The 26192-nt window shown below is 58.4% G+C and overlaps 8 protein-coding genes across 8 annotated transcripts; 5 read left to right on the top strand and 3 right to left on the bottom strand.

Moving 5' to 3' along the window:
• Positions 1-963: 963 nt before the first annotated feature.
• Positions 964-5793, top strand: BJ171DRAFT_599123 (uncharacterized protein). Its single transcript, XM_053114897.1, has 6 exons — positions 964-1253; positions 1527-1620; positions 1789-1999; positions 2144-2317; positions 2451-3585; positions 3776-5793. The coding sequence occupies exons 1-6, from the start codon at positions 1201-1203 to the stop codon at positions 5592-5594; spliced, it is 3486 nt and encodes a 1161-aa protein (XP_052966801.1). The 5' UTR covers positions 964-1200; the 3' UTR covers positions 5595-5793.
• Positions 5794-6386: 593 nt separating this feature from the next.
• BJ171DRAFT_100293 (uncharacterized protein) lies at positions 6387-8354 on the bottom strand. The gene is made up of 3 exons (XM_053105383.1): positions 7491-8354; positions 6792-7375; positions 6387-6554 (listed from the first exon to the last, which is right to left on the bottom strand). Exons 1-3 carry the CDS (start codon positions 8039-8041, stop codon positions 6490-6492), a joined length of 1200 nt encoding a protein of 399 aa, XP_052966800.1. The 5' UTR covers positions 8042-8354; the 3' UTR covers positions 6387-6489.
• An 887-nt stretch (positions 8355-9241) lies between these two features.
• On the top strand, positions 9242-10982 carry BJ171DRAFT_505201 (Ragulator complex protein LAMTOR3). Its single transcript, XM_053111015.1, has 6 exons — positions 9242-9268; positions 9585-9616; positions 9822-9880; positions 10028-10101; positions 10320-10443; positions 10671-10982. The coding sequence occupies exons 1-6, from the start codon at positions 9260-9262 to the stop codon at positions 10736-10738; spliced, it is 366 nt and encodes a 121-aa protein (XP_052966799.1). The 5' UTR covers positions 9242-9259; the 3' UTR covers positions 10739-10982.
• Positions 10983-11181: 199 nt separating this feature from the next.
• Positions 11182-14939, bottom strand: BJ171DRAFT_505199 (uncharacterized protein). The gene is made up of 4 exons (XM_053111014.1): positions 13616-14939; positions 13229-13299; positions 12902-12996; positions 11182-12654 (listed from the first exon to the last, which is right to left on the bottom strand). The coding sequence occupies exons 1-4, from the start codon at positions 14866-14868 to the stop codon at positions 11614-11616; spliced, it is 2460 nt and encodes an 819-aa protein (XP_052966798.1). The 5' UTR covers positions 14869-14939; the 3' UTR covers positions 11182-11613.
• A 523-nt stretch (positions 14940-15462) lies between these two features.
• Positions 15463-17876, top strand: BJ171DRAFT_581853 (DHHC palmitoyltransferase-domain-containing protein; the record flags this gene model as incomplete). Its single annotated transcript, XM_053114127.1, has 6 exons — positions 15463-15753; positions 15903-15992; positions 16283-16772; positions 16935-17023; positions 17233-17360; positions 17582-17876. 6 exons carry the CDS (start codon positions 15463-15465, stop codon positions 17874-17876), a joined length of 1383 nt encoding a protein of 460 aa, XP_052966797.1.
• A 1480-nt stretch (positions 17877-19356) lies between these two features.
• On the top strand, positions 19357-21318 carry BJ171DRAFT_599118 (uncharacterized protein). The gene is made up of 3 exons (XM_053114896.1): positions 19357-19586; positions 19725-19966; positions 20161-21318. The coding sequence occupies exons 1-3, from the start codon at positions 19508-19510 to the stop codon at positions 21103-21105; spliced, it is 1266 nt and encodes a 421-aa protein (XP_052966796.1). The 5' UTR covers positions 19357-19507; the 3' UTR covers positions 21106-21318.
• Positions 21319-21521: 203 nt separating this feature from the next.
• Positions 21522-22779, bottom strand: BJ171DRAFT_100227 (uncharacterized protein; the record flags this gene model as incomplete). The annotated part of the gene is made up of 2 exons (XM_053105381.1): positions 21522-22448; positions 22615-22779. Coding segments are annotated over 2 exons (1026 nt in total), but the record flags the coding sequence as incomplete, so codon positions are not given.
• A 220-nt stretch (positions 22780-22999) lies between these two features.
• Positions 23000-25008, top strand: BJ171DRAFT_505190 (uncharacterized protein). The gene is made up of 6 exons (XM_053111013.1): positions 23000-23576; positions 23744-23890; positions 24007-24261; positions 24366-24496; positions 24580-24648; positions 24754-25008. The coding sequence occupies exons 1-6, from the start codon at positions 23097-23099 to the stop codon at positions 24938-24940; spliced, it is 1269 nt and encodes a 422-aa protein (XP_052966794.1). The 5' UTR covers positions 23000-23096; the 3' UTR covers positions 24941-25008.
• Positions 25009-26192: the final 1184 nt, after the last annotated feature.

The following is a 26192-nucleotide window of genomic DNA, read 5'->3' as shown; positions in this document are numbered from 1 at the left end:
CAAACAGCAGCGGTCTCCACCATCTTCGTCGGTACAGCTGCGCGATTTCGGCGTCGGTGATGTGGCGCACTTTGGAGTTGACTGTGGGAACGGTCGGGGTTCCGGCTTCCTTTGAGAACGAGATTCGTTTCGGCATCCTGGCTTGAGCCACGAAGCACGGCGGGCGTGGGAACTCGCAGTGCTAAAGCCGAGTGAGGTCGAGGTGGCGGGAGGATGGCGCTGGCCAGAATACCGATCCCGAGCCGTCGGAAGGCCACAGTGGAGAGGGGAGGTCGCGGCCGCCGAAGGATATCTGCGGCGCTGAGACGATCCGTCGCGGTGAGCCCGGTGTTTTCTGGCGTTGGTGTGCTGGCGGTGTTTCTAACCGATCGCTTCGACTTGTGGTGGTGTAAGGCAGTCCGGGCGGGCTCTCAGCCTCCAACCTGCTGATTTCTCTCGATCGAGCGTCGTTAGAAGGGGGCTCGTCGCGGTGGTTACCGTATGATTCAAAAGTTGCCGCGAAGCAACTGGTGAGCAGCGCCAACCCAGACAAAGCAAGACAGCCAACGGCGTGAGCCTGGATGAGGGTGCGAGTGCAGAGCTCGATGGGCAGCCGATCGAGCCATGGCAGGTCAATCACATCCGCATTTCCGCTAAGCTGATCGAGGGGGGGGGGCTGGTCTGATTCAGGGAGACGCGGCCATGCGTGCGCATCGGACACCCCCGGCACTGTCCAGAGTGCATGAAGCGCACGGCAATGGCGGAATGCAAAAGCAGTGTCTCATCGGCGAGTTCTGCAGCTGCGAAATCTGCTCGCCCTGTTGCAGACGCCCAGCATCTCACTCCTGCGCTGCTTTCGGCGCATCCCAGCCGGACCAAGACAGGGGCGTTGGACTCGCTGTGGCGCAGGCGTGTGACACTCACATGACCGAGAGCGCCTTCTCGCCCTGGCCAAGCGACAGCCCAGTTCCGTTCTGTCGATCTGGGTTGGGCCAGAGCGACCCGTCATCCCGCCGATCTTCCTGATCACAGACGAATAGCATCCTCGCGGCATACCGTGGCGATCGGCCAAGCGTCTCTCGGCCCTGCAGTCCCGCTTGTTTATTCGCCCAGCCGCATCGATCGAGTGGATCTGTTTCCGCGCCCTGTCTCGTCATTCCAACCAGGCCGACCCTGCCGTCCTGATAGTCACCCAGCCCGCTTGCCCAGAGACAATTCAGCATGGCCAAGACAACCTTCCTTCGAGATCTCGAGGCATTCCACAAGCGCAACGGGTACATGTCGCTCCATTGTGTCACTGTCTCTCGCTCCTCGATACCGGGGCGGGCTCGTCCGTGGATCGCGACCGTTCCCGATCTCACTCGCCAATGGATCTTGGTGCGGTCGTTCCCGGCCGGGTTGTGTGGCTCGGACTGGAGTTTGCAGCCGTATCTACGTCGACCAACCCTGATCTGATCGTCTATGTCGGTCTCATTGCCGTCTCCTCTGGACATTTGGGGTTCTCTTTGCTCCGTGTTCTCTCCCCTCAATGTCTGGTCCGAAACCAGCGCCCCACTCTCAGCAACACCGACATTGGGCGGCAAGCCTCTCGATCTGGAGCATCTCTTCAACTCGGTCGTTGCTCTCGGCGGTTATGAGAAGGTATGCGATCCCAACGCATCTGTGTTTGTTCCACACCTGCATTTGGATATCCTTTTGCTGGCTCCGACGTTTTGAGCCTTATCCTGTGGCGATCCAAGACTTTGCTGATATGGCTGATTCCCCCCCCTTCGGCCACTGCGGAAACAACTCCCATTGCTCGCTTTGCAGGTCGTGGCAGACCGGTCGTGGTCCAAGATCGTCGACTCTCTCGATCTCTCGCAGAGCAGCATCAATTGGACTCATGCTGTAAAGCAGATATACCAAAAATACCTCCGGGAATACGAACAGAAGCGACCGGAGCCGTCTGTCGACGACAGCCATGCCGCTGCGGACCCGACCGCCAGCCCCGAACCCGTCGTTCTCACAAAGAAGCAACGAGGTGCGCTTGGGCTCCGCCCGCTGGTCGGGAGTGTCTTCACTCCATCCTTGTCCAGTCTTCTGCTTGGCAGCCCTTGCATCTGTCGCTCTGGTTGGATCACACAATGCTCATAGCTGCTGTGTCCCGTCGCGGGTCTGTCACCAGGCGAAGTGCTCCGGAACGAGATGCTCAAGCGGAATCGAGCCATCGATGCTCTGCAACGGACCCCGCCAACTCGGGTGGTCATGGTGCCCGTTGCCGTGCCACCTAGCAAGATTGCCCTCAACATGGGCGCTAGCATGAGCCGATACAAGCCCTCGATCCTCGAGACCAGCGACGGTGAGCATCTGGCGACTGTCGCCTTGCGCCTGGGAAGCTCGCCTTGCGTCGACCGTATGTCTCGCATCACTCATATCCATCGCTGCATGCGCGACGGTGCTCTGTTCTGTTGTGTTGGATTCTCGGGCACCAGAAAAGTATCTCAACGGCAGCCCCCAGAACAGAGTGTTGCTGGCGCTCGAGTCGGGGCTGCCCAACGAAGTCGACTGGGCCTTCAACATCCTGATACGAGCCTCAAGCCACTGCAATCCAGCTTTCCATGTTGCGTCGATCCATCATATTCTCGATGCTGTCCTTGGCTTTTCGCTGCCGTTCCTGGAGACTTTGGTGCTCAACACAGTGGCCGATAACTTTGAGACGACTCAGAAGGATCTGTTTCCTGTCTACGGCGAAGGCGGCCGATCCGTCTCGCTACTGGGCAAGTTTCCGATGCTGACCGACATCACCCTGTTTGAAACCGAGGAGATCAGTCTCAACACCGAGCGTTTTCTGCAGGTCCTCCACATCATCCGCAACTTTGGCTGCCTCGATCAAAACGGCCGCTTCTTCTCAACCCATCACACGGTCCTGACCATGATTGCCAAGATCCTCGCGCTGTCGTCCGTCAGTGTCTTTGTGCAGATCAAGGCGTACGGACTCGAGATATTCGAGTGCATCGCACCGCACTATATGCTCCGGGGCAAGCACGATTTCTATCTGGCATGCCTCCGCAAGATGATCTTTGACAACGACCGATGCTTTGTCTTGGGTGCGATTCGGTCGCTGACGAGCCTCTCGATGCAGGAGGCCAACGTCGCCGTCATCAACCAGATCGACGAGACTGTGACAACGCGCATGATTACGCTCCTGCTGCTCCGAGACGAGGACGAGCTGATCGAGTCGATCCTGGAGTACATGTACCAGCTGACGAACCGCAGCGCGCAATCGTGCATTCGCATCGCCAACTGTGGCGGCACGGGTCTGGTCAAGAGCCTCATCCGGCTGATTGAGTGGAAGGCTCCCAAGTTTGCTGCTGCATCGACTGGATCCACGCTGCCGACTCTGGCCGCGACTGCCTTGGCAGCAGTCGGTGCGAATGCAGCGTATCCCCACTACCACTCAGCGGGCGCCGCTGCGATGAACGCTGTTGCGTCAGCCTCGAATGGCTATCCGGTCGGCGACATTGGCCATGCTGTGCCGCCCGGTGCTCAGCCTGGCCGCTTGAATCCTGCGGGACAGCATGCACTGCCGCTGCTGATTCGGGCGGCGGTCGATCCCGTTGCGGCCTGGTAAGCTTCTATCTGCATCTGAATCCGTCCGTAATGACTGGTTGTGCTTGCAACACAGCTGAGTCGACAGTTTGCTTCAAGCAATGCCTTTCATCAGTTTGCACCACTGCGATGGACAACCAGCTGACAATATGGCTTCTCCATCTGGCATCGTGCCATGTTTACTCCATCGACAACCATATTTTACCAGGCTCCAACTGCGCTGCGAGCCCAAGCCTGGCCGACTCGTGTCGGTGGCAGCCCTCCACCACGCCTATGCCCTCGATTGCCACCACTACCAGCTGCCCCAGCATCCCATCGACGAGCTTCTCAAGCATATCAAGGTCGTCTTTCCCCAGTCCGAGTTTACTTCCACCCTCGGAGTGGGTCTCAACGATATGCAGATTCGCGGGATCCAGATCAAGTCGTTGCCGATGGACACATCAGCTGCCGTCGCCGCCGCCGCCGCCGCCGCCGCCGCCGCTGCCGCCGCTGCCTCTTCTACTGCTTCTGCTACGACAACGCCGATGTCCATAAAGCGCTCCCGCGGTCGACCAAGAAAGGAACCGTTTGCCCCCGAAATGTCCCTCCAACCCCATGCGGGGCGATCGGGGACCGACCCTCATCACGAAAACGAGAACTTTGAAGACGACGACGACGAAGGCGATGGTGAGGATGGTTATGAAGACGATGAGGACGACGAAGATGACGACGACGATGATGACTACATCGATGGCCAGGATGAATCGATGGCCAAGCGGGCACGTCCTCACCACATGAAGCCGGCGCTGACCAAGACCCCAAGCAGAGATCTTCGGTCCGCCATAGTTGGTCCGGTGACCTCGACTGTCGGCGCTTCGCTGTCCAACCTGGCATCGCTTATTCCTAGCGCCGGAGGTGCACCAGTGCCAGTGCCAGCACCGCTATCAGCTGCGGCAGCAGCGGCGGCGGCGGCGGTGTTGGCATCGACATCGATGTCGACTCTGGGATCAGCAGCGATGCTCAACTACACGCAGCACCTGTCGGCTCAGATGCATCAAAGCGCTACCTCTGCTGCCACGACCGAATCGCCGACCCCAGCATCGGCCGGTCCTGCTATCGATACCGACAACGCCTCTGATCCTACAGCGGCGATTGCTGCGCCGACAACCCATTCAACATCCATTGTCACTGATTCTGGATCGAAAGCAACAGCAGTGTCCTCAGATCCAGCCCAGGGAGCAGTCAACGAACAGGAGGACTCGGACGAACAGAAAGACTCGGACGAACAGATGGATGATGCCCAGCCCTTGTCGGTGCCATCCTCGACAACCGCCGAGCATGTGTGCTGGTGGGGCGCTTCGGGTGCACCACAACCCCAATGTCCAGCAAACTACGCCAGTCTCGAGGAGCTTATCAAACACATCCGCGACGAGCACATTGGCAGCGATATGGATGTGGATGGAAGCTCAGCAGAGCATGCTTGCCGGTGGAAGCACTGCACCGTGTCCAAGCGCACGCTACAGGCGCTCAAGGCACACCTGACAACGCATCTGGTTGCATCCAAGTCGGCGGAAGCAAAAGAGTCTCAAGGCAAGGACGATTCGGGCACGGACAAGTCTGAGCCGTCGCGGGGACAACCTAGCATCGCAACGACCCAGGCGCAGCCCTCCAGAAAGCCGCTCAGCGCTGCTCACGGAACGATGGCACAGTCTTCCTATCACCACTCGCCACAGACACATGGGGCGCCTCTCTATGCCCATGTGCCACAGCACGGCCCGAACGCCAGCGCCAATGGCAACGTCAATGCCGGAGGTGGAGCTGTCGGCCGACAGGCTAGCGATGGAAGCGGTTACGCCGTGGAGCTCGTCGGTATCCCGCTAACTGCCCTTCTGGTTCTCCGCAACATTGCGCGCGAGCCCGCATGCCACGGCCTGTTCACGGGCCTCAGCTGCGAGGGCTCTCTGCTGGACAGCCTGGTCAAGAACCCAAATGTGATGGGCCGGTTTGTGGCTGACGTTCTGTCACAGCCTGCGTTTTTTTACGAGTAGAGGCAAGAAGGAAGGATGCAAGCAAGCAAGCAAGCAAGGATGGAAGGGGTGGTGGAAGCATGGGCATGTGCCGGCATTTCTGAGCCAGGGGCTTGGAATTATCAAGGTGGACGAAGCGAAGCAGAGCGGATTGCTTCAACAGCCAACGACGGCTTTCATTCTGGATCGTGAATATACATATGTTTACAGTGTTCCCGAAACGAAATGGGGCACCCCGTTTTGAGCCAGGGCAGTTGGTTTGTTCTGGAACCTGGGTACGCACCCACTCATTGCAATCATGGCCAAAAGAGTGTGCTCACAGTGCCGGGAAGCCATGCGACTTGAGAAGGTCGAGCATCTTGATATCGATACACCACACTTGGTCCAGAGGGCTGAATGCATCCACCACCTCGAGTGAATGCACACACTCCCACATCGACACAGGGGATCGACCGAGTGTATCCAAGACTACATTTCCCAAAGCATGGCCGCCATCAACTGGTTTGTCTCGCCACTTCAACCACCAGCCATCGACCTCGTCCCTTCGATGGTTAATGATGAGAGAGAGGAGTTTATGAGGTTTCCTGAAAGAGGTTTGCTCATTCCATTCAAATAGATATCACCGGTGGAGCAAGAACACTCTCGAACCCCAGTACCAGGAGCTGGCCTGAAGGAGGAGCAGAGGGGTGATACAGTGGCTGAAAGGTTCATGCAGATATAGGGCTCGAGCTTTTGAACACATATAGCGAGAAGGGGACGTGCGAGATGACCGCCGCCGCCGCCGGCATATCGAAAAACAGCGGGCGGACGGGATGGACGAACGAAAAAATCTAAAATATCAAAGCAGAAACAAAGAAGCGTGTACAGGATGGGACAGAGGGGATGAGCGATGCAGATCCAACAACCAAGGACTCGCTCATGAAAACAGCCGTTGGATCGGGTAGCTCGACTTCTTTTGATTCAGCGACAGGTCGAAGAACGCTGGATGGATGTGGTAGAGGGTCGTGGTGAGTTGGGACATGTAGGGCCGCAGTGCCACGATACATGTGCGGGAATCGGCCAACGGATGCATATCCAGAGCAGGCGTGGAATGCGAGTGGATGTGGAATGCGAGCAGGTGTGGATCGAATAGTATGCCAACAAATTTGTCGATGGTCTCCTCCTCTCCATACGCACACCCTAGACCGACAGCCGAATGGGCTGGTGGTTACTACTCACATTTCAGATTCGGGAAGAGGCCAGCCAGACCCACAGAGCCGCGCGAAGCAGGCAGGGTGTAAAAGCTCCGTGGGCTGGGCAGCTGTCGTGCTGCCGCTTGGAGGATGGTCGCAGGCTTGTTTGGTGCAAACTTGTGATAGACAAAAGAGTTGACCCACGAGACGGCCAGAAGCGATACCAGAGGATGAGGTCCACGAGAGATGGGCTCGAGAATAGCAGAGGCGGTGGTTGACGATGCACGACTGAGGAGGCCCTTGGAGAGACTGGTGGTGGTCGACGCAGGATAGGACGATGGCGTGGACTTGAGGATGGCAGAAAAGTCAAAGTCGGGGAAAAACGAAGGAGCAGGCGAAGGATCGGGCGTCGGCGCAGGCAGAATCATGGCCTTTTGGAAGACCGAGAAGTGCTGGATCAGGGTGTCCATCTTGTGGGTGAGCGACTGGTTCAGCTCCTCGAGGGTCTGGACTCTCTCGAGGAGCTGATCCTTCTGCTGCTTGAGCGAGGCATTGTCGTCTTCGAGATCCTGGATGTATTGTTTCTTTTTATCGCGAGATTCCTGGGCTGCGAGTCGGTTCTTCAGGGCTCTGGAAGCAGAGAAGGGGGGGGCAATGGAGGATGCATGTGAGTGGATGACATCGGCATTTGCAAGCCACTGGCCGACTGCCGAGGAGAGTGTTCTCGAGACCCAAAGGCGCCTACCGTTGCTTGGATTTCTCCTCTTTCTCCTCGACCGTGAGCTTGCGCTTACGACTGGTTGCGCCGGCGCTTGGGCCCGCCGAGGAGGGGGGAGGGGATCCGGAGGTGCTTGACTCGGCCGCTCGTGGAGATCCCGACTGACCCTGGTCAGCACCGATGTCGCCCATCGGCAGATCGGGCGAGGACGACGGCAGCGATGCGGCGCTCTGCGATGGCGGGGACGCCGTCGACAACGAGGACGGTGGCGAGGGAGGCAGAGTGCCAAAGATATCGAAGCTGGGATCGAGGCCGGGGCCAGTGCCACCGACAGAGGTGACGGGAAGGTTGCTGATCATGGGATAGACACTGATCGGGGGCGAGAGTAGCGCTTCCAGGCTGTAGTCTGGGTTGACGGGCGGCGTAGAATCGATGGTCTGGAGCGGCACCGACGACAACAGCGAGGGATTCGAAGCTAGCAGGAACTCGGCCAGCTTCTGGATCTCCTCATCGGCCGCAGAGGGCACTGACGAGAAGGACGGGATGAAGGAGAACGAGAAGGAAGAGTCGTTGAACATGGACGATTCGGGAGAGCGCTGGACAGGTTTGGCCGGGACTGGCTAAGTGGTAGGAGGAAGTGGCTGGATTGAGGACGACGCAGAGTCGACTGGCTGAGACAGGGCTGAGGCTTTGCAGGACAAACGAGAGAGCTTGGCGGTGAAGCGGATGGTCACGACGAGGTCGCTGGAGTTGGGATAACACAGGGCAGCGGTGGCGATGGCGACGACGATGGCGGTGGCAGATTGGCTTTGTCGATGGACAAGCCGGCACTGGATGGAGGGATCCGGGGGGGTTGACGGAAGTCGAGCGTGTTGATCTCGAGACTTGGGACGAGGCAGAGGACAGATCTGGACTTTGATCGAAGCGAGGGGGGGGGTTAAAAGCAATGGAGCGAGCAAGCAAGTGTGAGCTGGCGATGAGCTGGCAGTGAGCTGGATATGAGCTGGCGGTGAGCTGGCGACGGGATGAGATGGGCGGAAACGGCAATGAGATGCGCAGAGGAGCGCAAGCGCAGAACGGCGACGGCGCCGATTCATAACGGACGCCAAGACGTGTGTGTGTGTGCGTCGGATCAACGACAAGAGCGGCCCACGGCCCTGCGCTCGGCAGAGGGCGACATCGGCTGTCGGCATTCGGCGACAGCATGAGGGGCATCGAAGTGGATATGGCTCGATGCAGGGCTCTATCATGGCCGATGCGGAAATGCAGCGCTTCTTGGAAGTGTGATGTGCATTGGGTCTCTTTCGGTGCTGATTCTGCCAGTTCTGCTGATTCTGCCGGTTCTGCTGATTCTGCCAGTGCTGCTGATTCTGCCAGTGCTGCCATTTCTCCCCGGCCGTTCGAGCAACGACATCTCCGCATCCACCCCCCCCCCGTGCCTCCATCCTCGTTGCGGCTCTGGGATGCGCTGTCGATTGCACCGCCGTGCGTCCTGGCCTCCTTGCCGGCCTGCTGCATCGCCCATGTCCTGGACGGCGCAGCGATTCGCCCCGCGCCTTGTCCGCAGCGAATTCGGCTGACCGCGACCGCGACTGGCTCAGGATTGGCCACGTTGCCGTCACGACCCACTCACTCGACCCGCCCTCGATCCGCCCTCGATCCGCCCTCGACCCACCCTCGACCCGCCCTCGACCCGCCCTCGATCCATCCTGCCAGCCCTCCCGGTTGCGCTGCCTTTTCTGCCCCAAATCCTCCTCGTCCCAGCCCGCTGTCCGTCGCCTCTGTGATCCATCGCCATGAACCAGGTATGTCCACCCCCTGGCTGCCACGGCCACCATGGCCACTCGGCGGTCCATGTCTTTCCCTATGGCAGTGCCAGGTCCTGGCACTCCTGTCCATGTCTCTTCTTCATGTGATGTCTTCCTTTGTCGCCGCTGCTGGCCAATCCTCTCGGCAGGTCATCCCATCGCCTCCTCGATCCTCCACTCCCGACCATCTCTGGCACGAATCCCTCCATTCTTTGCCGCTGCGGCCTGTATCTGCGTTGAATGCCCATGCCGCCCCTCATCATGACATGTGTGTCTCTATCTGGCCTCCGTCCAACCGCTCGTCATGCGATAGCTCCAAGCCCTGCTGAACAGGCACCTCGAAAGGTACAAATCCGCAGATTCAGCTGGCCTGTTGCCAGGCAACCGATCCGTCGACAGAAGCAACAGCTCGCCCATGGCATCAGATGTACCCGACACGCCATAGAGCCTCATCGGCCTCCTTGCTCGTGTTGTCTCGTTCGAGGCGCTGGTGCCTTCCCATCAACCCTTCTTCCCCGGACTGATCCTTATCCATCCCTCGCCCGACCAGAACACCTGGGCTGCAAGCCGTCATCATCTCGGACTACCAGGGCGTTCCGGTAGCCAAAGGTACGTCCCATGCCGGCCATTGTCTGTGCAGACGACCGTGTGATCTCGCTCGCGCAGAGCGTCCGCTCCTCAGAAACGATCCAGCTCCTCCAAGCCATCCGTGGCGCTCGATTCTCATCCTCGCCGACTGCCCATTCGACTTTCCAGCAACCAGCGCAGACTTTGTTGAAACTGTTGCCGACGGAATCTACGCTGTCACGTTCAGCTCGTGCTCGGGACAGGTTCGACGATCGACGCACATCCCTGGTGTTTTATAGCTGAGTGAAAGGAGGGCCATCACTCCCCAGTGGCTATCTCTCCAAGTGGCTACCCCCGGAGGCGTCAATCATATGTGCCTTTCCATCCCGATCTGATACCCGATCTCTATTGGCGCGGCTCATCATCCGTGCACAACAACCACTGGGACTCCCCCTCCGCGAACACCATCAACACCATTCAGGCCGATAAACTTGGTCTTGGCGAGAACAGCATGATCACCACCATCACAGACAACCGCCAAATCGTCCAGTTCAAAAACCCCAAGCTGATACTGACGCTGATCTCGAATACTGAGTGCAAAGTGGGCAAGTATTGCTTGGGCTTTGTTCGGCCATCTTGCCACTCTGGCTTTCAACGGTCGGGCTGGGCGACATGAGCTCGCCGTGAACAAGCAGCCTCCCGAACCTGGGCGATTCATGATGCTCGGGACAAGGTTGATCGGCCATGAACATACGTGTGTCCATGCCGACCGCACCTATGTTTTCGCATTGCGTTGCTCACATCTCGTGGTGATCTGTGCTTCTCGGAGCAGGTCTTTTGATCCAGGCTGGAACCGAGCTCAAAGGACCCCTGGCCCAAGTTGCGGCGCATCTCCCGTAAGGCAGCGACACGGCTATCCGACGCCGCTTCAATCGCAGTGAATCGACCTGAAACGTCTCCCTCGGCTCGGCCCCTCCCCGATGGTTTCTGGACTATGATTGGACGCACTGGTCCCCATCGCTGTCATGGCCCACGCACCGCCGGCGATGCCTCGGGCATCTGCCAACCTGCACAACACTTGAATACACTCTCCAGCTCCCATGATATCACAAGACTCGTGGGACGAGCTCAGATCACTCGGAGGAAGAGCGTCGAGCAGTACTCATCGACGCGGGTCACTTTGAGATGTCGCCCGGTTGTATTACCAGGCCGCCGTTGTCACCTCCAGTCGCGGCTGTCAATTTCGTCTGGCGGTGGCGGAATCGCTCGAAATAGCGAGAGTGCTTCAGACGAGGGGCTCGAGACATATCTCCTGCCATGCTCCCACATCGCCGATAGTCTTTGTGAACAATGGAAGTGTATATTCCATTCAAAAGAGCGGGCAATCAGCTACAAGAAGAAGAAGAAGAAGAAGGAAAAACAAAAAGACCAATATACAGCGTTCATCTGAAAAAGTCAGAAGTCGAAGGAGGACGGTTCAGAAGACTTTGGGCTTTGGACCTTGAACTCGAAGAGCAAGTCCAAAAGCCTGGTCCTGGAGGTGGGCAACATAGCCATATTCAGGCACGCATAGCCATATTCAGGCACGAGCAAAAGAGGCCATTCTGTTTGTGTTTTTTCATCCTTTTCTTTTCTCCCGAGTTGAGGGGGGGGAGGTGGTCATGATTATGAGGCAAGATTGCGATCATCGAAGCCACCGGAAGTTGTGCGGCTCCTCTGCTCAGTCCAAGCCGCACGGGCGCATGTTCATTCGCACACCGTCGTCACTGGCTGATTCATCGCAGTAGATTGCGGCCGAACAAGACTGCACCGAGCAGGACAATTCCAGAAACCACGACAAGACCCGATGTGGTGGCGCTGATGTGTCCACTGTCGCTGTGCTTGGATTTGGACTTGTCTCGCGAGTCCCGGCTGGTTTGGCGGGACGATGATGACGCCGGCGGTGATGACGATGACGATGCCGCAGGCACAGACACGGATTGCTTGGCAAGAGAAGGCTCATTGGACTTGAGAGCCTCTTGAGAGTCGGCAAGGAGGGCACTGTCGGGCTGGCCTGCAGAGGCAGCTCGTGTGATGGTAACGAGCAAGCGCGACCAGCCCAGCCGCCGGGCCGTCTGAATGGCGTCCTCGAGATCCCGATTGACAAACAGAGACACGCGGTCGCCTTCGTCGTCGACGTAGCTCATGGTAAAAGCATGCTGTGCCCGCTCCTGGTCGGTGACCTCGGCAGAGTAGCTCATGGTCGAGATCACCGACACAGAGTCCGAGACGGGCGCTTTGTCGACACGCTTGTTGGCCAGACGCACGATGACCTCGTCCTTGACGGCTTGCAGATTGCTGCTGCTGGACGTGAGGCGGTGCACTCTGCCGGTGGCGGGATCCTTGAACTTGTACACAAAGCGATCGGGTCCCAGGCGGCCCAGGCTCGACAGGACCTGGCTCCCAGTTATCGAGGCCGAGTCGCTCGGGGCCAGACCAAGCTCCGAGTCTCCGTCGAGGAGGCTCGAGGTGTCCGTGGCGTTGACACGGGTGGTGCTTGGTGGAGCCGCCCACGAGGCTGAGCCAACCGGGGCCGGGCTCGAGCTCAAGTTCGAAGGCACGCCGTTGGGACGGGTGTTGGATGACGTCGATGCCGAGCGGGGTCGCTGGTAACCATTCTGGGCTGCACCGTCGAGGGGCGGTCGCTCGGGAGCCGAGAGCCGAGACGGGACTGTTGGGATAGAGGTGCTCCGGGCTGTCTCGGCCTGCACCAGAATCGCATCCCAGAAGCTGTTCCACATGGGGCCGTCGCGGCTGTCGGGAGGGGACGTGGTGAGCTGGACGGTGCCGGATTGCCAATGGGTTCGGGAGGAGCGTTGAAGTCGAGGGATGGCGAGGACCGATGTACAAGCAGTTGTGGGCCGGCCAAGAGTGAGAGAAGAGCACACCAGTGAGTCCGACTGTGGCGTATGAATGATCGAGTCCAGATGGATCGCGAAACATGGATGGATGATGGCATATCGATGGATTGGCGGACAGGGAAGGTGCAAATGCAAATCATAAAGTTGCACATGGACACCATACCTGCGACAAGATCGTGTAAGTCAGCTTGAGCACGTCGACGAGGCCCTCGACAAAGCCGTCGTCATCCACGACGGGCAGGTGGAGATATCGTCCAGCTGCAAATGGTGAGGGGAGAAGCGAAGACAAAGTACACCGCACATCCGGGTCGGAGGGACGGGAGTGAGCAGATCGGCATTAGTCCACAAACACAACAAACAGTCGGTGGCTGGAAGGACATCGAGGCCATCGAGGACATTGACATCGAGATTATCGAGCACATCGAGGACATCGAGCACATCGACATCAAGGGCCCCTCGAGGCTGCTGCCGTCCCGCGGTCGCGGCTCACCATGCATCTTCTGCAGGGCACCCAGGATCGTGGTGTTGGGCGTGACACAGTCCGGATGCGGCGTCATGACGCTGTGGGAGTCAGAACAGTGCCCAGATCGGGCAAGGACAACAGCCGGTGAGTCTTGCGGGATCAGCAATGCCGCTGGGCTCGGAGACACAGCCCTGCACAGCCCGCTCAGCAGATATCGCAGCAAGATGATACGGCGAGCGGGAAGATATGCGGGTGATAAATGCAAAGATGATGGTTGTAAAGGAAATCGATGCAGAGATGATAGTTGCAAAGGTGATGGTTGAAGAGCAACAGGAGCGAGATGTACAGAGGCAGGGACCATCGCAATCGCAACGGCATATCCAGGCAAGGCACCAGACGCTGCCGACCACCTACCGGATCAGAGTCGTGGTGGCTGGGTCGAGCCCGGCGGCCAGAACTCGCAGCACAATATCCTTGCTGGTGAAGATGCCTGCAAGGCTGCCGCCAGCCCCGCTCGCAGCCAGAGTCGGTGACATGTTCTTTGGATCCGAGTCAAAGACCAGCACGGCCGTCTCTCGCGTGGAGCGCATCTTCTTGGCTGCCTCGGCAACGGTCGAGCGCAAGCTCAGGACCGGGGGCGGGATATCCACGTTCTTGAGGACCGACGACAGCGTCGGGAAGGAGAGCTGGCTTCTGATGGCCCTGGCATACCGTAGATCCGACAGCGGGCTGGGAGATGCTATTCCGGCCTCGACGGCGCCGCGGGATGCTCGGTCGCCAGAAAGGGCCGATGTCTGGTCCGATGGCAGCGACGGAGCAGCGTCTTCGCCAAGCTTCTGCGACAGCTCGTAGATCTTTTCGAATCGCTCGAGGCCGTCGTAGAGACACTTTGTGATGTCGAGGACACCGACAATGTTGCTTGGGGCGGAATCGTCCGCGTCGCCGTTGGAAGAGCCTGCATAGGACGAGCCGCCCACGGATTCCGGATAGGACGAGATGGAGGACCGCCGGAGCGAGCCGACGCTTTCGGTGTCGTTGAGCTCGTCGTCGTCCTCGACGACGGGGAGATGGCGAAAGTGGCCGGCGACCATCTTGTTGAGGGCATCGGTTGCGCTGCTCTGGGACGAGACCGAGATGGGGTTGGCCGTCATAATCCGGGATATGGGTGTTTCGCGCGGATCCAGGCCCTCCGCCACCAGACGATAGGCCAGATCCTTGTCGGTGAGGATGCCAACGAGCTGGCCGGTCGAGTTGACGATGAGGACGGCGTCCTGGCGCTTGGCAGCCATGCTGGCAGCGGCATCGCTGACCTTTGCCGTGTCCAGGAGAATCAGAGCGACAGCAGGCTTCATGACCGAGACCCGGCCGCGGTTCTTCATCTTGCGATGGTGGTGGTAGTGGTTGGCCCGCAAGGTCGACTGCTTGCTGGAGGCCGCGGCCGAGACAGAGACTCTCTTTTTCGAGTCCTCCCCGGGCTTTCTCTCGGAGCTGCTCTTGGACGATGCATCGCTGGCCCGCTTGCTCGAAGATGCAAACAGCGCCGAGACGCTGGACGGTGGACGGGGCGCCGAGGAGGACTGCGGGGACCGCGAGGCCGGGGGCGTCTCGCTGGCCGATGGCGAAGGGCCTGGGACGGAATTCAGGGGTGTACGGGGATCGGGATTCATGACAACGGCACCACCGGACGTGGTGGGAAAGAAGCTCTGGAGGAGCAATGGCACCTTGGTCCGGGGGGGGGGAGAAGCGGACCGCAAAGCAAAAACCGCGGGCCACGGGGACAGGCCGCAGGCAGTGTTGTGTGCCAGGCCGGAATGTACATTTTGAGTTGACATCCACAGAGCATATCGGTTTGATAGTTGGAATCTGCCATTTCGGGTGGCAAGTTCATATCCGCCCGCAGCCCTCAGTGGCCAGTTGGAATCTGGCGCAGTTGCTGTCAATTCTGCTCGGAGCACTGTCAGTTCTGCGCGGAAGTGTTGTAAACCTGCAAGATGTGCTGTGAACTTGCAAGATGTGCTGTGGACCTGCAAGATATGCCGTTGAATCTACCAAAGAGACATCAAACGGGCCTGTCCTCGCCGGCGTGAGCACTCCTGTGCTGTTCCGTCTGGCCGAATTCCACAGCGCTCGGATACCGACGGCGGATCGGCGTTGTGCAGTCCGCGCTCGCCGCGCCTCGTCTGCCGCTTCCCGATGGTCAAAGCCGCTGCGATCTCTGCCCACATCGCCCGTCTGTCGCTCCTCCCCCTCCCCTGCCCCCGATGACGACTTCTTGGCGCGACTACCTGCCGGAGGGCACAAAAAGGAAGGACTTTAAGATCTTTCTGGCCGGGATCATCCTCGAGCAGCTGCTGTGTGCTCTGTTTACTTTCTACATGTCGGCTGTCGTTTCGTTGGTGGTGCTTTTGCTGGATGCTTTTGCTGGATGCTTTTGCTGGATGCTTTTGCTGGCGCTGCTGAGGGTGCTGATGGTGCTGAGGGTATCGGTGATGCTGAGGGTATCGGTGATGCTGATGGTATCGGTGATGCTGAGGGTATCGGTGATGCTGAAGGTGCTGTCATCTGCTGTCTCCGTCTGGGAATGGCGCTTCTCGGCCCCGATACCATCCACCTGCCCAGCCGGTCGTCGTTGTATCGAGCAGGTCGCTGAGCCCCGTCTTCCCGCACCGTCTCTCTCAACAGCTGTCCCTACTATGTCCAGACCGGAATCTGGACCATGCCCACCGCATTCGCCATCCTGTGGGTATTTGCACTGGCCAGCTATATCAAGACATTCCTGACGGATCCGGGGGTAAGCGCTGTCGTCCAAATCCACAATCCATCGGTCAAGCAGGCCATGGGTTGCTTTCTGGGATCGATCCAGGCGGTTGTTGTCCTGGCTGGTGTCCAGCCGACATTCTCCATCAGAGCCTCCAGCCTTCGCTGTCTTGGCCCGGACCCACCGTTTGGTCTGGCTCGTCCACCCTGTGCTGACGATCCATCGCTCATTTGGACAACCCCCACCTCCTCGGCCGCCGTCCCAAATCAATGTTGTGCCCGGACCGCTGCCTCGCTTGAATCGAACCTTCAACCAAACGACAGTATCTGCCCAAGAACATCCACCCACATCCGGAGATGGCCTACTACGTCATGCCGGAAACCACGGCCGATCCCGGCATCGCGGCTGGCCTGGCCGACCCCTCGACTCTTCCCCAAGGCTATCCGTTTATCAGCGTTCCTGGTCCGGCGACCCAGGTCCCCTACATCGAGTCGAGGCAGATCACCGTCAACGGGATGCCTGTCAAGATCAAGTTCTGTCCAAGTTGCAACATCTGGCGGCCCCCGCGGTGCTCGCACTGTAGCTCCTGCAACCGGTGTGTGCAAGTGCACGACCATCACTGTCCCTGGACCGGCAACTGCATTGGCAAACGCAACTACAGATACTTTTACGTCTTTCTGTTCGCGACCATGGCCCTGGCGCTCTACGTATTTGGATTCACGGTCGCAAGCATCGCCTACGATCGACCCATAGACCACGAGTCATCAACCAGCATCATCATATATCTTTTTGTGGCGCATCAGGGAGTCTGCGGTGGCTGTCGTTCGGTGTGCTGCCGAATTGCTAGGGAGAATGCAGGTTGTGAGAGAGACGTTTGTGTCTATCGCTGCTCTAGCGCTGTCATGACTGACTTGGCGCCGTTCAACCAAATCACATCACTCATCCTTAACTCACCCAATACGTTTGTCGAAGCAGTCCTGACCTTCTTTGTTGCCCTGTCGCTCACGGGCATGTTTCTGTATCATACCAAGCTTGTTGCTGAGAACCAAACCACCCACGAGCAGGTAGGCTTCACTGGGCATGCAGGATCCACGGACCATGGCTACATGCAGCCTGCCATGTCGAAACAGAACCTCCGAGTACACCAACAGGATGGGTTGTGCCATCCACGGGCACTTTCAACCATATCGAGTGCTGCGATTACTCCGTTCTATCCAGCCCACGTCTGAAGGAGCCGCCCGACTGACCACACCATTCCGCACTTGCCTTCTAGCTCAAAGCTCGACAGTGGGCATCCCAAGAGGACCGGCCCTTCAACAACAGTCAGCTGCCTCATCCGTTCCACCACGGCAGCATATGGAAAAACGTGACATTTGCGCTGTTCCGTCCCCAGCCGCCTGCGTGAGTCTTGTTGTCGTGTGCACGACCATCGAATGCACCTCACGATTGCAAATTTTGCAGCAGCAGATCATCTGGCTTGGTCAGAGCGTCTTCTGAATGGCTCTTTTCCCACACTGCCTTACAACATGATGTGAGCTTTCTCCTGTTTCCCGCACTTGCTCTAACGCTTCGCTCATCGTCTCCCCCACTCCTGACGTCGGCCACGCTCTGGCTCCTCGCAGCTATAGCCAAGAATGTAGCTATGACCAGGAAGCTGCCCGCACGGCAGAGCCTCATCAAGCCCTTGATAACAGCCAGTCAGCTGCCCCTCGCCTGCTCGAATCGCCCTCGAACATTTTCGAGCCCCAAATCACCCAGCCTGAGCGTGTGCAAGTCAAGGACGACGAGCACACCGAAGTTGTTCGCTCTGGCTCAACAGCGGCTATCGAGCTCCACATCCGGCCCAACAGCCAGATCGGAGTGTACGAATCGCCGTTCTCGCTCCTGCCGGGATCTGCGGATACCAAGGCAGAGTAGATTCCACCCATGCATATACGCACTTGTTCTCTCTATCACTCTCCACTCTCCATCTCATCTCCTGTCTGCCTGTTTGCTTGCCTGTCTGTCTGTTTGCTTGCCTGTTCGTCTGCTCCCCCCATCACCCTCGCTTCTGATCCTCACTGAGCCCAAGCGGCGGACGTTTAGATGATCCTCTCTCGTCTATCCGCTGATCTGTATCCATAACGCTCGCTCTTTGTTACCGCCGCTCTGCGGCGATAAGTGTCCATTCGTTTGATCGCTCTCGCTTTCGATCTTTATTTGCTTTTGCTTTTGATTTTGCTTTTGATTTTCATTTTGATTGTGCCTTTGATCCGATTTGATTTGATTTGATTTGATCTGATTTGATTTGATTTGTTCAAATAACACTTGCTCCGACTATGGTCATATGATGTTGGATAGACCCTGGTCGGTGGGAGGTACGACCTCGAGACGAAAGTGGGCAGAGAAGTTCCGGCCGCCGGAAGGCAGTAATGTGTCTTGGGAACTTGTCGGCGAGCGGACCCAACTCTATGCCCATGTGTCCTGCTGGCGAGCAAACCTTTGGACGCCCCATGTCGATCTGCCGACAGCAACCACGCATCATCTCGCTGCAGCATGAACAGCCATCGCACTTGCTCCCAGCACCTCACTCCCATATCCCTCGACGGACCACCTTTCAGTGGCTTGCTCGCTCCATGGTGCTCACCAACCACCACCACCACCCGCTGTGGGGTCCGTATCCGCTGACCCTCGTAAGGTTGTCCAGGCATGACCATGCGGCGCCCGTTCTGGCCCTTGCAGACGACCGAGCCCTTTCCCGGAGCCATCCGCGTCCTCGATGGTGGATCGGCGAAGCCCGTGCACCCTGTATACCTGTGTCGGGATGGGGCTTGCTGGGCACGGGCGCATGACCTTCTGGGGGAGGAGGAAAAACGCAAGGCCAGCCACCAGAAACCTTAGCGCCGGTCGGCTGGTATACTTGGGATGGTTCGCTGTGTGCAGAGACCAGGGTGGCTCGTACCGGCAGGTGACCTGACCCAGCCCAAGGTTTTGGTGGGGGTGCTGGTGGAAACGGACCATGTGCCTGTTCGCGTGAAGGCGGCTGGGAATCGGCTGCGATGCTCGGTGCGCAAGCCGAACGAGATGAAAAGAGGCGCCAGTACAGCGCTGTATGCTGCCGTTTGCTCAGCAGGCCGCAGCGCCGCCGGGACGTTGTGCGTTGGACAGTCACCGATGGCAATCGTGGGGAAAGAGGAGGCAGATGCGGCCATCTTGACGACATCGGGGCCAGAGACCTCGGCTGCCACTCGGATCTGAATCGCAGCATCTGCGTGTGCAGAAGCCGGAGAGAGAGAGAGAGAGAAAGCGAAAAGTGGAAAGATCATGCGGCCAGGATAGAGTTTGGGACGGCACGGCACCGGCGGTTGTCAAGGCGAGATGGAGCGGGTGGCTCGTACTGCTGGCTCAACGGCTCGGAGGAGGATCGAGCCCAGCACCAGCCCACTATCGAGAGGGACGAGCATAAATACCCGCTGGTCGCCGTCATCACCTGCACTCGACACCGACCCGGCCCAGAGCTCAAGCAGAATTCCTCAACAGTCTCTCCCAACACAAACCAGTTGCCAATAATGCTCGTCAACACCGCCGTCGCCCTGACTGTGATCCTCGGTGTCTCTGCCTCTGCCCAGGCTGCCTCTGTCAAGAAGGGTCCGTATCCGCTCTCCATGGTACCTTTGGTACTCTTGGCATCCGGCGGCTGAATCAAACCACCCGGGGACTACTCGGAATCCAGCCGTCTCCCACGTTCTTTGCGAGCTAACGCCATGGGCTTTCTGTCGTTCTCAGGCAAGTGGGACAAGTACATCACCTCGCTCGACAAGGCCATCGGCTCCAAGGAGACCACTGTGGTCATGGCTGCCGAGTCCACCAAGCTCCACGCCCAGCTGGTTGCCCGTCAGAACGACTCGGATTTCCAGGCTCTTGTCAAGCAGGTCCACGACCATGTCCAAGACAGCGACGGTCTTGTTGAAGCCGCGGCGCCCTCTGTTTCTGACGATGAGATCGAGGCTATTCGCCAGCAAGTCTTTGTAAGTAACCCCCTGCCTTCGCCGTGTGAAGTTTGGCAATCGATCTCGTTGAACTGGCAGACTCGATCATCGTGGTGCTTGTCGATCTTCATATGGCATGCTGTTCTGTCCATATTCCCACGACCCACTTGCTCGATTCACTCACTCACCATCCGCCATGCAACCAACTTACCACCACCCTTCCACACACACAGGGCTCGAGCATCTCGGCCGGCGACGCCAAGACACAAGGAGAGGCTGTTCTTGCGGCCCTGCTGCCCTCGTCGTGGGACTCTCGCACCCAGGGCTGGGTCTCGTCCATCAAAGACCAGGGCCAGTGCGGCAGCTGCGTTGCCTTCTCTTCGGCCACAACCGTCGAGAGCACCTTCCTGAGCCAGCAGCGTCTGAACCTCGACGTCTCCGAGGCCGACATTTTCTTCTGTCTCGGCTCCGGCCAGGCCCGCTGTAACTATGGCTGGTACCCCAGTTCCGCCGCCAGCACCATCTCGAGCCGTGGTGTTGCTATGGAGTCGTGCTTTCCCTATGGTGCTGGCAACGGCATGGACCAGACCTGCAAGTCCGGATGCGCCCGCACCGGTGGCATCTCGCAGGCCTCCTTTGGCAGCGTCGACCAGATCAAGCAGCACATCATGACCTACGGCGCCGTCTTCACTGGCTTCACCGTCTACAGCGACTTCAACAACTGCTGCAAGAACAATGCTGTCTACCGCCAGACCTCAAGCCAGCAGCTCGGCGGCCATGCGGTTTCCATTGTCGGCTGGGACGATGCGAAGCAGGCCTGGCTCTGCAAGAACTCGTGGACGGCCTCCTGGGGTACCAACGGTTTCTTCTGGATCGGCTATGGCCAGGCTGGTATCGGCTCGACCAGTGAGACCTTTGGCTTCAAGGTCAGCGGCACTGCCCCCACCACCACCACTGCTCCTGTCAAGACCACCACCGCCGTCAAGACCACCACCGGTCCTTCGCCCACCGTCAACCCTCCCTCTCCCGGAGGCAGCTGCTCGGGTGCTACTCCCTACAGCTATGTCTGCCAGAGCTCCACTAGCTACTTGTGGTGCGTTGGCGGCAACGGCTACGCCTACGACTGCCCTGCTGGCACCCGCTGTGTCTCTGGCGTCAACTACCCCTGCTCTTGGTAATGGTCTCGGAACCACGATCGCCAACAAGTGTCCGTGATGTCAGTATCCTTGATGCCGGCCCATCGGTGGACTGTCGCTCATGAAAGGCCTCTGGGCGCATCGATGGTGGCGCATCCAGAAACCTCACAATCTCCAACAAAAAGTTCTGTCTTGAATACTTCCCGCGTGTCTGTGCTTGCTTTTGAAATTTGAATATACAAAACTGGATTTGAAGTGTAGTCCAGGGTTATCGGGTGGCAGATCTGGGCGAGTGTGATTCAGGACCTGGAAATCAATGACAACCTCGACTCAAACAAAGTGTCCCGTTTCAAATGGGTAAGCTGTAAGAGTTGAGTGTTATATCACAGCGTGTTGATTGAGGTAGATACACATATATACAAATGTAAAGACTTGGCCCAGGGGCCAAGGTATTCGATGCAGAATGAGGAAATGCAATTGGAAGCAAACAAATGGGGAGAGGCGACACTGGAAGGCATCATTGTTCACGAGTCGATAGACCACAGCGTGGCCGCGCATTCCTGGACTTGGGGCTGCAGGTCGGCGGAATCGGACTCGCTCTGGAGGCCGTACTGGTTCAGAGAAAAGAACATACTTTCGAGCGTGGCCAGGTGGTCGTAGGTGCACATAGGCTCGATGTACTGAACAGCGTCAACGGGCAAGTCGCTCGGGGTCGGGAGGGTCTGGATGGTTTGTTTCGATGACACGGTGCAGTCAAGATTGAATGGTTCCAATAGTTGATCATTGAAATATTGCAGAGGGTATTCATACTGCTCCTTGGTGAGGTTGAAACCATTTGCATTCGTTGTGACAAAGCTTGTGGAGGAATCGGTTGGGGTGACGGGTGCAGGCAGTCCAAAGTGACAGGGGTACGGCGGCACATGGGCTTCGGCTAGATCGCTCATAGTATGAGTATCAGCAAGAACTCCTTCAGGGTTGAGGTATTGTTCCATTTCCCTGATGTCGCCCAGATCAGGGGTACGTTCGTTCTCCTCCAAGGGTATCACACTGTTCTGTTCAGAGTTCTGGCCGTTGGGGCAAGGATAGGGAAGCGTGGATGTGATTTCGACTGGGCGCTTTATATGCACATACAGGAGCATATCGACAAACTCGGCATGGCTGGTGGCGAGCGAGATCTTCTTGAAATAGAGAAACTTGTCCAGGATCGGGCGCGAGACCCAGATGGTCCAGTTGGCAGACTTGGCCCTGCCCTTGTGGCATATGGTCCAGGAGAAGCCATATGCCTCCTGGGGAAGAGTAGGACAGTTCTTCAGGCAGTCATCGTACTCGCTCAGCAGGCAAATCATGAAGGAGTTGTACGGCTTCTTGAAGAGAAGTCGATGATACTGCAGGACGGGAGCAGAGAGTGGCCAGAGTCAGGAGCTGTCTCGATGCAGACAGTGCTGTGGCAGAGCGGGTACAAAGCACCTCAGATGCAGCCCCGGTCCAGCCCGCACATGGTCCCTTCACTGCAGGGACATGTCTCATGGGACCGCCAATCAGCACACTTACCTCTTTGAGTTTCAGATTGCACTTGCTTTTTCTCGTAGCGGGCACTGTGAGTTGCGATGAGTGTGACATGGCGTGGACGAGTTGGCAGGGCGGAGGCGGACCGGATGCGCCGGATGCGCCGGATGCCCCGGATGGAGATGAAGATGGAGATGGATACGACCAGGGACGAGCGGGGGGGGGAATATATAGCCGGCGTCCGGCGGCGGTGCCGTGTGGTGACGGACGGAAACCGAACATGAGGAGTGCCGGCCGACACAGATCGTTGGCACAGACGCGTCGTCGATGGCCGTTTGTGGCCAATCGCAGGCGAGCAGGGGAATGACCAGAGGACAGATCACATGCGCGACAGTGGCAGAGCAAGCGGGCTGATCACAGGGGACAAGCTGATATACCGAGATTTGCGGGAGCGGCGACGCAGATGGCCTGGAACAGACGGGCAGCGAAGCATTTGTGTGCATCGAGAAAGACCAGGGGCATCGGTCATGCTGGCTGCGGGCGGCCAGCGTGATGCGCGAGAGCGGCGACGCTCGTCGTGGGATGGCAATGACGAAAGGCAAGCGCAAGCAATGCGACGAGGGAGTTGGGGGTATCATCCAGGTGATAAGCTGATCGTCTGCCCGGCATGGGAGCGATTGGTCACAGACTCGCAGATGGGAGAGAGGCGACCCACGACGATTTCGGTAGCATCGGGAGGGCTTGAGCGGCTCATCCAGCTCGCCCGAGTCAACCTCGGCGACATTGCGGCGGGTCGCATTATTTGCTGTTCACTCCAACTTGCTCTGATCCAACAAAGCGCGCGGTCCCAGCGAGAAGCTGCTTCGTCGCCGTCAGCCCATCCGCCCATCGCCAACATGCTCTCCCAGTCACCCGAATCGACATCCTCGCCTGCCCGCCTACAGTATCTCGTGCTCTCGCTGCTCTACGGCGAGATTGTAGACATTCTGCTCCTGTCCGAGACAAGCGTGAGTCTCCTCCTCCCCCCACCACCAGCGGGCGATGCGATGCTATCGAATCGACCTGATTCGCCGTGGGTCGCCCTGACGAGCAAGGTCTCTGGGCTCGCATTCACACCGACGGCTGATAGCGTCGTCACCCCCGACATATCCTCCACCCCCTCCATCATGGATAGAAATGGGAACCGGCGCTCCAAAAGTTCCTGTCGCTCGAGCACAAGACCCAGCTGAAGCTGGGGCAAAGCTCGGATCCCGCTCGATGTCAATATGGCATCGACCTGGCCTCCTGGACTTCGTTCGTGTCCGATCCGATCGACGCCGAGGTATGCATCCGCATCCGCTGGATTGCTGCGGGTCCACCCAGCGTTGCCTGAACAAAGTTGCGAGAGCTGACAGAGTCTCGGCGCGGCCCATGATTCTGTTCCCGGCTCTGCCATAGGTCCCTCCTGAGCTGCTGGTGCTGCTTTCGCAAGAGATCGAAGCCCGCCTATCGGAAAAGGCTGCTCTGGTGCTTCGGGCACTGCATGGACAACCCGAAGTCGGGGGCTCGGCCGTCGCCTCAGCATCGCTCGAGGATCAGCTGGAGGAGTCTGTGGCCACGATCGTCGATAAGATCCAAGCGGTCCAAGGCATGGAGCGAAAGGCAGATGAGCTCCGAGCAGCGATCGTCCAGCAGGCGCTGCAATATCAGCAGGTTGGAACAGCCGCCGTCACCCAGGACGAGCCGGACAGAGCATTCATTTCCACTCGCCGATCCTCAACCCTTTTACCGCTTCACCAACACCAACACCGCTCTAGGAATGCCTCGGGACTCTTCAGGCGATGGGCACCTTGATCGAGCGACACATCCAGACGCTCGGCAGCGAGAAGAGCAGCATCTTCAATGGATACTTTGGCCGGCTCAATGATACCATCTTCCTGAAGCTGAGGTTGGTGCTGATGGAACCTCCCAAGGCAGTCTGCGTTGCCCGACTCTCGGCTCATATCGGGATGCATCTCTCCCTGCATACAGGTGTCTCAAGACGGAGATGCTGCTCAATTTCGCCAAGGGCAAGCACAGCGACTCGCTCAAGAGCATTCGGTAGGTAGCTTCCGGATAGCATCCAAGCAGCCGACAGCGCAGGAGCTGACGGCCGAGCGCCTCGGGTATCCAGACCATGTGCTGATATGCAAATGCCGCCTGCAGATCGAACCTGCAGCGGGTCAAGAGCATCATCCAAGAGCGGCTCCGGGAAGTGCTGCAGCAACTTAGGGACTTTGATACAGGCCCAGAGTACCAGAACATTGTTCTGCAGTATGCTCAGGTTGTCAAGGACATTGCGATCGTCGAGTCGGATCTGGAAAAGATTGGGGCACCTGCGAGTGTGTATTAGAGTCTGCCGAGCAAGCCGACCAGCGATGCGCGGAGGAACAGGCGAATACATTGCAACTGGAAACAATCAGTCGGTCCGGGCTTGAGGGAGACCGCACAGCCTTTTGGTGAGAGCAAGACGGGTGGCGACCACCGATGTCTGGTTGGGAAAGCAGATCAGATCGCCCCGCACAGGAGAAGCATGGAGAGAGCCAAGCGAAATGCATTAGTCGCAGCCAGGGACAGGCCGCGCGAGCAAAGGATACCGATCCAGCGAGCTATTGCGGCCGGCAATTATATCAGCAGGAGCGGTATTCCCCGGGTGGGAGCTAAGAATCGTCCGGCTCGATGGCACTGGCTCGACGACGCTGGCGATAGCAAGTCCTGGAAGTGGGTTTGGGTGTCAACCGCCCATCGTAAACCTACATTCAAATGATCGATTGTCCGGAGAAACAACAGGCTCTCGGACTCGAGGATGCGCACGGCCGACTCCTTAACGTCTCTCGTCTCCCAGTCTTCTCTCATCGACCGGGCGATGCCGCTGTCGTCCGAGTCTGGGCGGAAGGTTGGGGCCGTCGGCGCCTGGTTCGTGGAGGGTCGGGTGCTGGCGGTCTGGGACGATCGGGAGCCCCAGGAAGGGGCAAACGACTGGAGCGTGGGCTGGATGAGAGAGCCTCGGCCGGGGCGAGTCGAGGATGAGCTCATGGATGTGCAGCTGCGACCAGAGTGGAGGATTCGGAGTGGTGCAGGGCAAGCTGATGAAGCAGAAGCCTGCAGCGAGGCAGCCGGTTGGTGAACCAGCATCAAAGAGCAGGAGCGGGTCTGCGCCCCTGCTCGATTGCCGTCGCTTTCTCACCAATACCAACACCGACACTAACACCGACACCAACACTAACACCGCCACGATGACATGCTGGGCCGCGCAGAGGGTTTGTTGACGGGGGAGGGCGATTGGTGGACTATTTGCTTGCGAGGACGATCTGTGGATAGCCCGGGTGCTGCAGTGGAATGTTCACGGGAACGACGGCATCGCTGGAGGCCTGGATGCTCGACCGATCCACATCGGGCGTCGAGAGCACTGGGTAGACTTTTGAATCGTCAGGACAAGGACGACAGCAACCGATCCGAGCACGGCCAGTGCATACGAATACGAAGCCAGCAAGTCGACGAGCCAACGATCCAGTTCTCGGACCCGAACCCACACCACAACGCCGAATCGATATTGCAACAAAGTGATATCCATCCCATTCCATCTCAACCGCCCTCCTGAACGC

Source organism: Polychytrium aggregatum (assembly GCF_025602895.1).
Source record: "Polychytrium aggregatum strain JEL109 chromosome Unknown BJ171scaffold_18, whole genome shotgun sequence".
Taxonomy (NCBI): Eukaryota; Fungi; Chytridiomycota; class Chytridiomycetes; order Polychytriales; genus Polychytrium; species Polychytrium aggregatum.
This window is presented reverse-complemented; position numbering and strand designations above follow the sequence as displayed.

Coding starts and splice junctions, on each gene's coding strand:
- BJ171DRAFT_599123 (XM_053114897.1), top strand. CDS start 1,201: ATGGCCAAGACAACCTTCCTTCGAGATCTCGAGGCATTCCACAAGCGC. Junction 1,254..1,526: donor GCATTCCACAAGCGCAACGG/GTACATGTCGCT, acceptor GTCCGAAACCAG/CGCCCCACTCTCAGCAACAC. Junction 3,586..3,775: donor GTCGATCCCGTTGCGGCCTG/GTAAGCTTCTAT, acceptor ATATTTTACCAG/GCTCCAACTGCGCTGCGAGC.
- BJ171DRAFT_100293 (XM_053105383.1), bottom strand. CDS start 8,041: ATGTTCAACGACTCTTCCTTCTCGTTCTCCTTCATCCCGTCCTTCTCG. Junction 7,376..7,490: donor GAGGAGAAATCCAAGCAACG/GTAGGCGCCTTT, acceptor CTCTGCTTCCAG/AGCCCTGAAGAACCGACTCG. Junction 6,555..6,791: donor CCTCTTCCCGAATCTGAAAT/GTGAGTAGTAAC, acceptor ACATCCATCCAG/CGTTCTTCGACCTGTCGCTG.
- BJ171DRAFT_505201 (XM_053111015.1), top strand. Junction 9,617..9,821: donor CTGAACAGGCACCTCGAAAG/GTACAAATCCGC, acceptor TCGCCCGACCAG/AACACCTGGGCTGCAAGCCG. Junction 9,881..10,027: donor GGGCGTTCCGGTAGCCAAAG/GTACGTCCCATG, acceptor TCGACTTTCCAG/CAACCAGCGCAGACTTTGTT.
- BJ171DRAFT_505199 (XM_053111014.1), bottom strand. CDS start 14,868: ATGAATCCCGATCCCCGTACACCCCTGAATTCCGTCCCAGGCCCTTCG. Junction 13,300..13,615: donor GCCACCACGACTCTGATCCG/GTAGGTGGTCGG, acceptor TGACTCCCACAG/CGTCATGACGCCGCATCCGG. Junction 12,997..13,228: donor TGCCCTGCAGAAGATGCATG/GTGAGCCGCGAC, acceptor CACCATTTGCAG/CTGGACGATATCTCCACCTG.
- BJ171DRAFT_599118 (XM_053114896.1), top strand. CDS start 19,508: ATGCTCGTCAACACCGCCGTCGCCCTGACTGTGATCCTCGGTGTCTCT. Junction 19,587..19,724: donor GGCTGCCTCTGTCAAGAAGG/GTCCGTATCCGC, acceptor TGTCGTTCTCAG/GCAAGTGGGACAAGTACATC. Junction 19,967..20,160: donor CTATTCGCCAGCAAGTCTTT/GTAAGTAACCCC, acceptor CCACACACACAG/GGCTCGAGCATCTCGGCCGG.
- BJ171DRAFT_505190 (XM_053111013.1), top strand. CDS start 23,097: ATGCTGGCTGCGGGCGGCCAGCGTGATGCGCGAGAGCGGCGACGCTCG. Junction 23,891..24,006: donor CCGATCCGATCGACGCCGAG/GTATGCATCCGC, acceptor GCTCTGCCATAG/GTCCCTCCTGAGCTGCTGGT. Junction 24,262..24,365: donor AGGCGCTGCAATATCAGCAG/GTTGGAACAGCC, acceptor ACACCGCTCTAG/GAATGCCTCGGGACTCTTCA.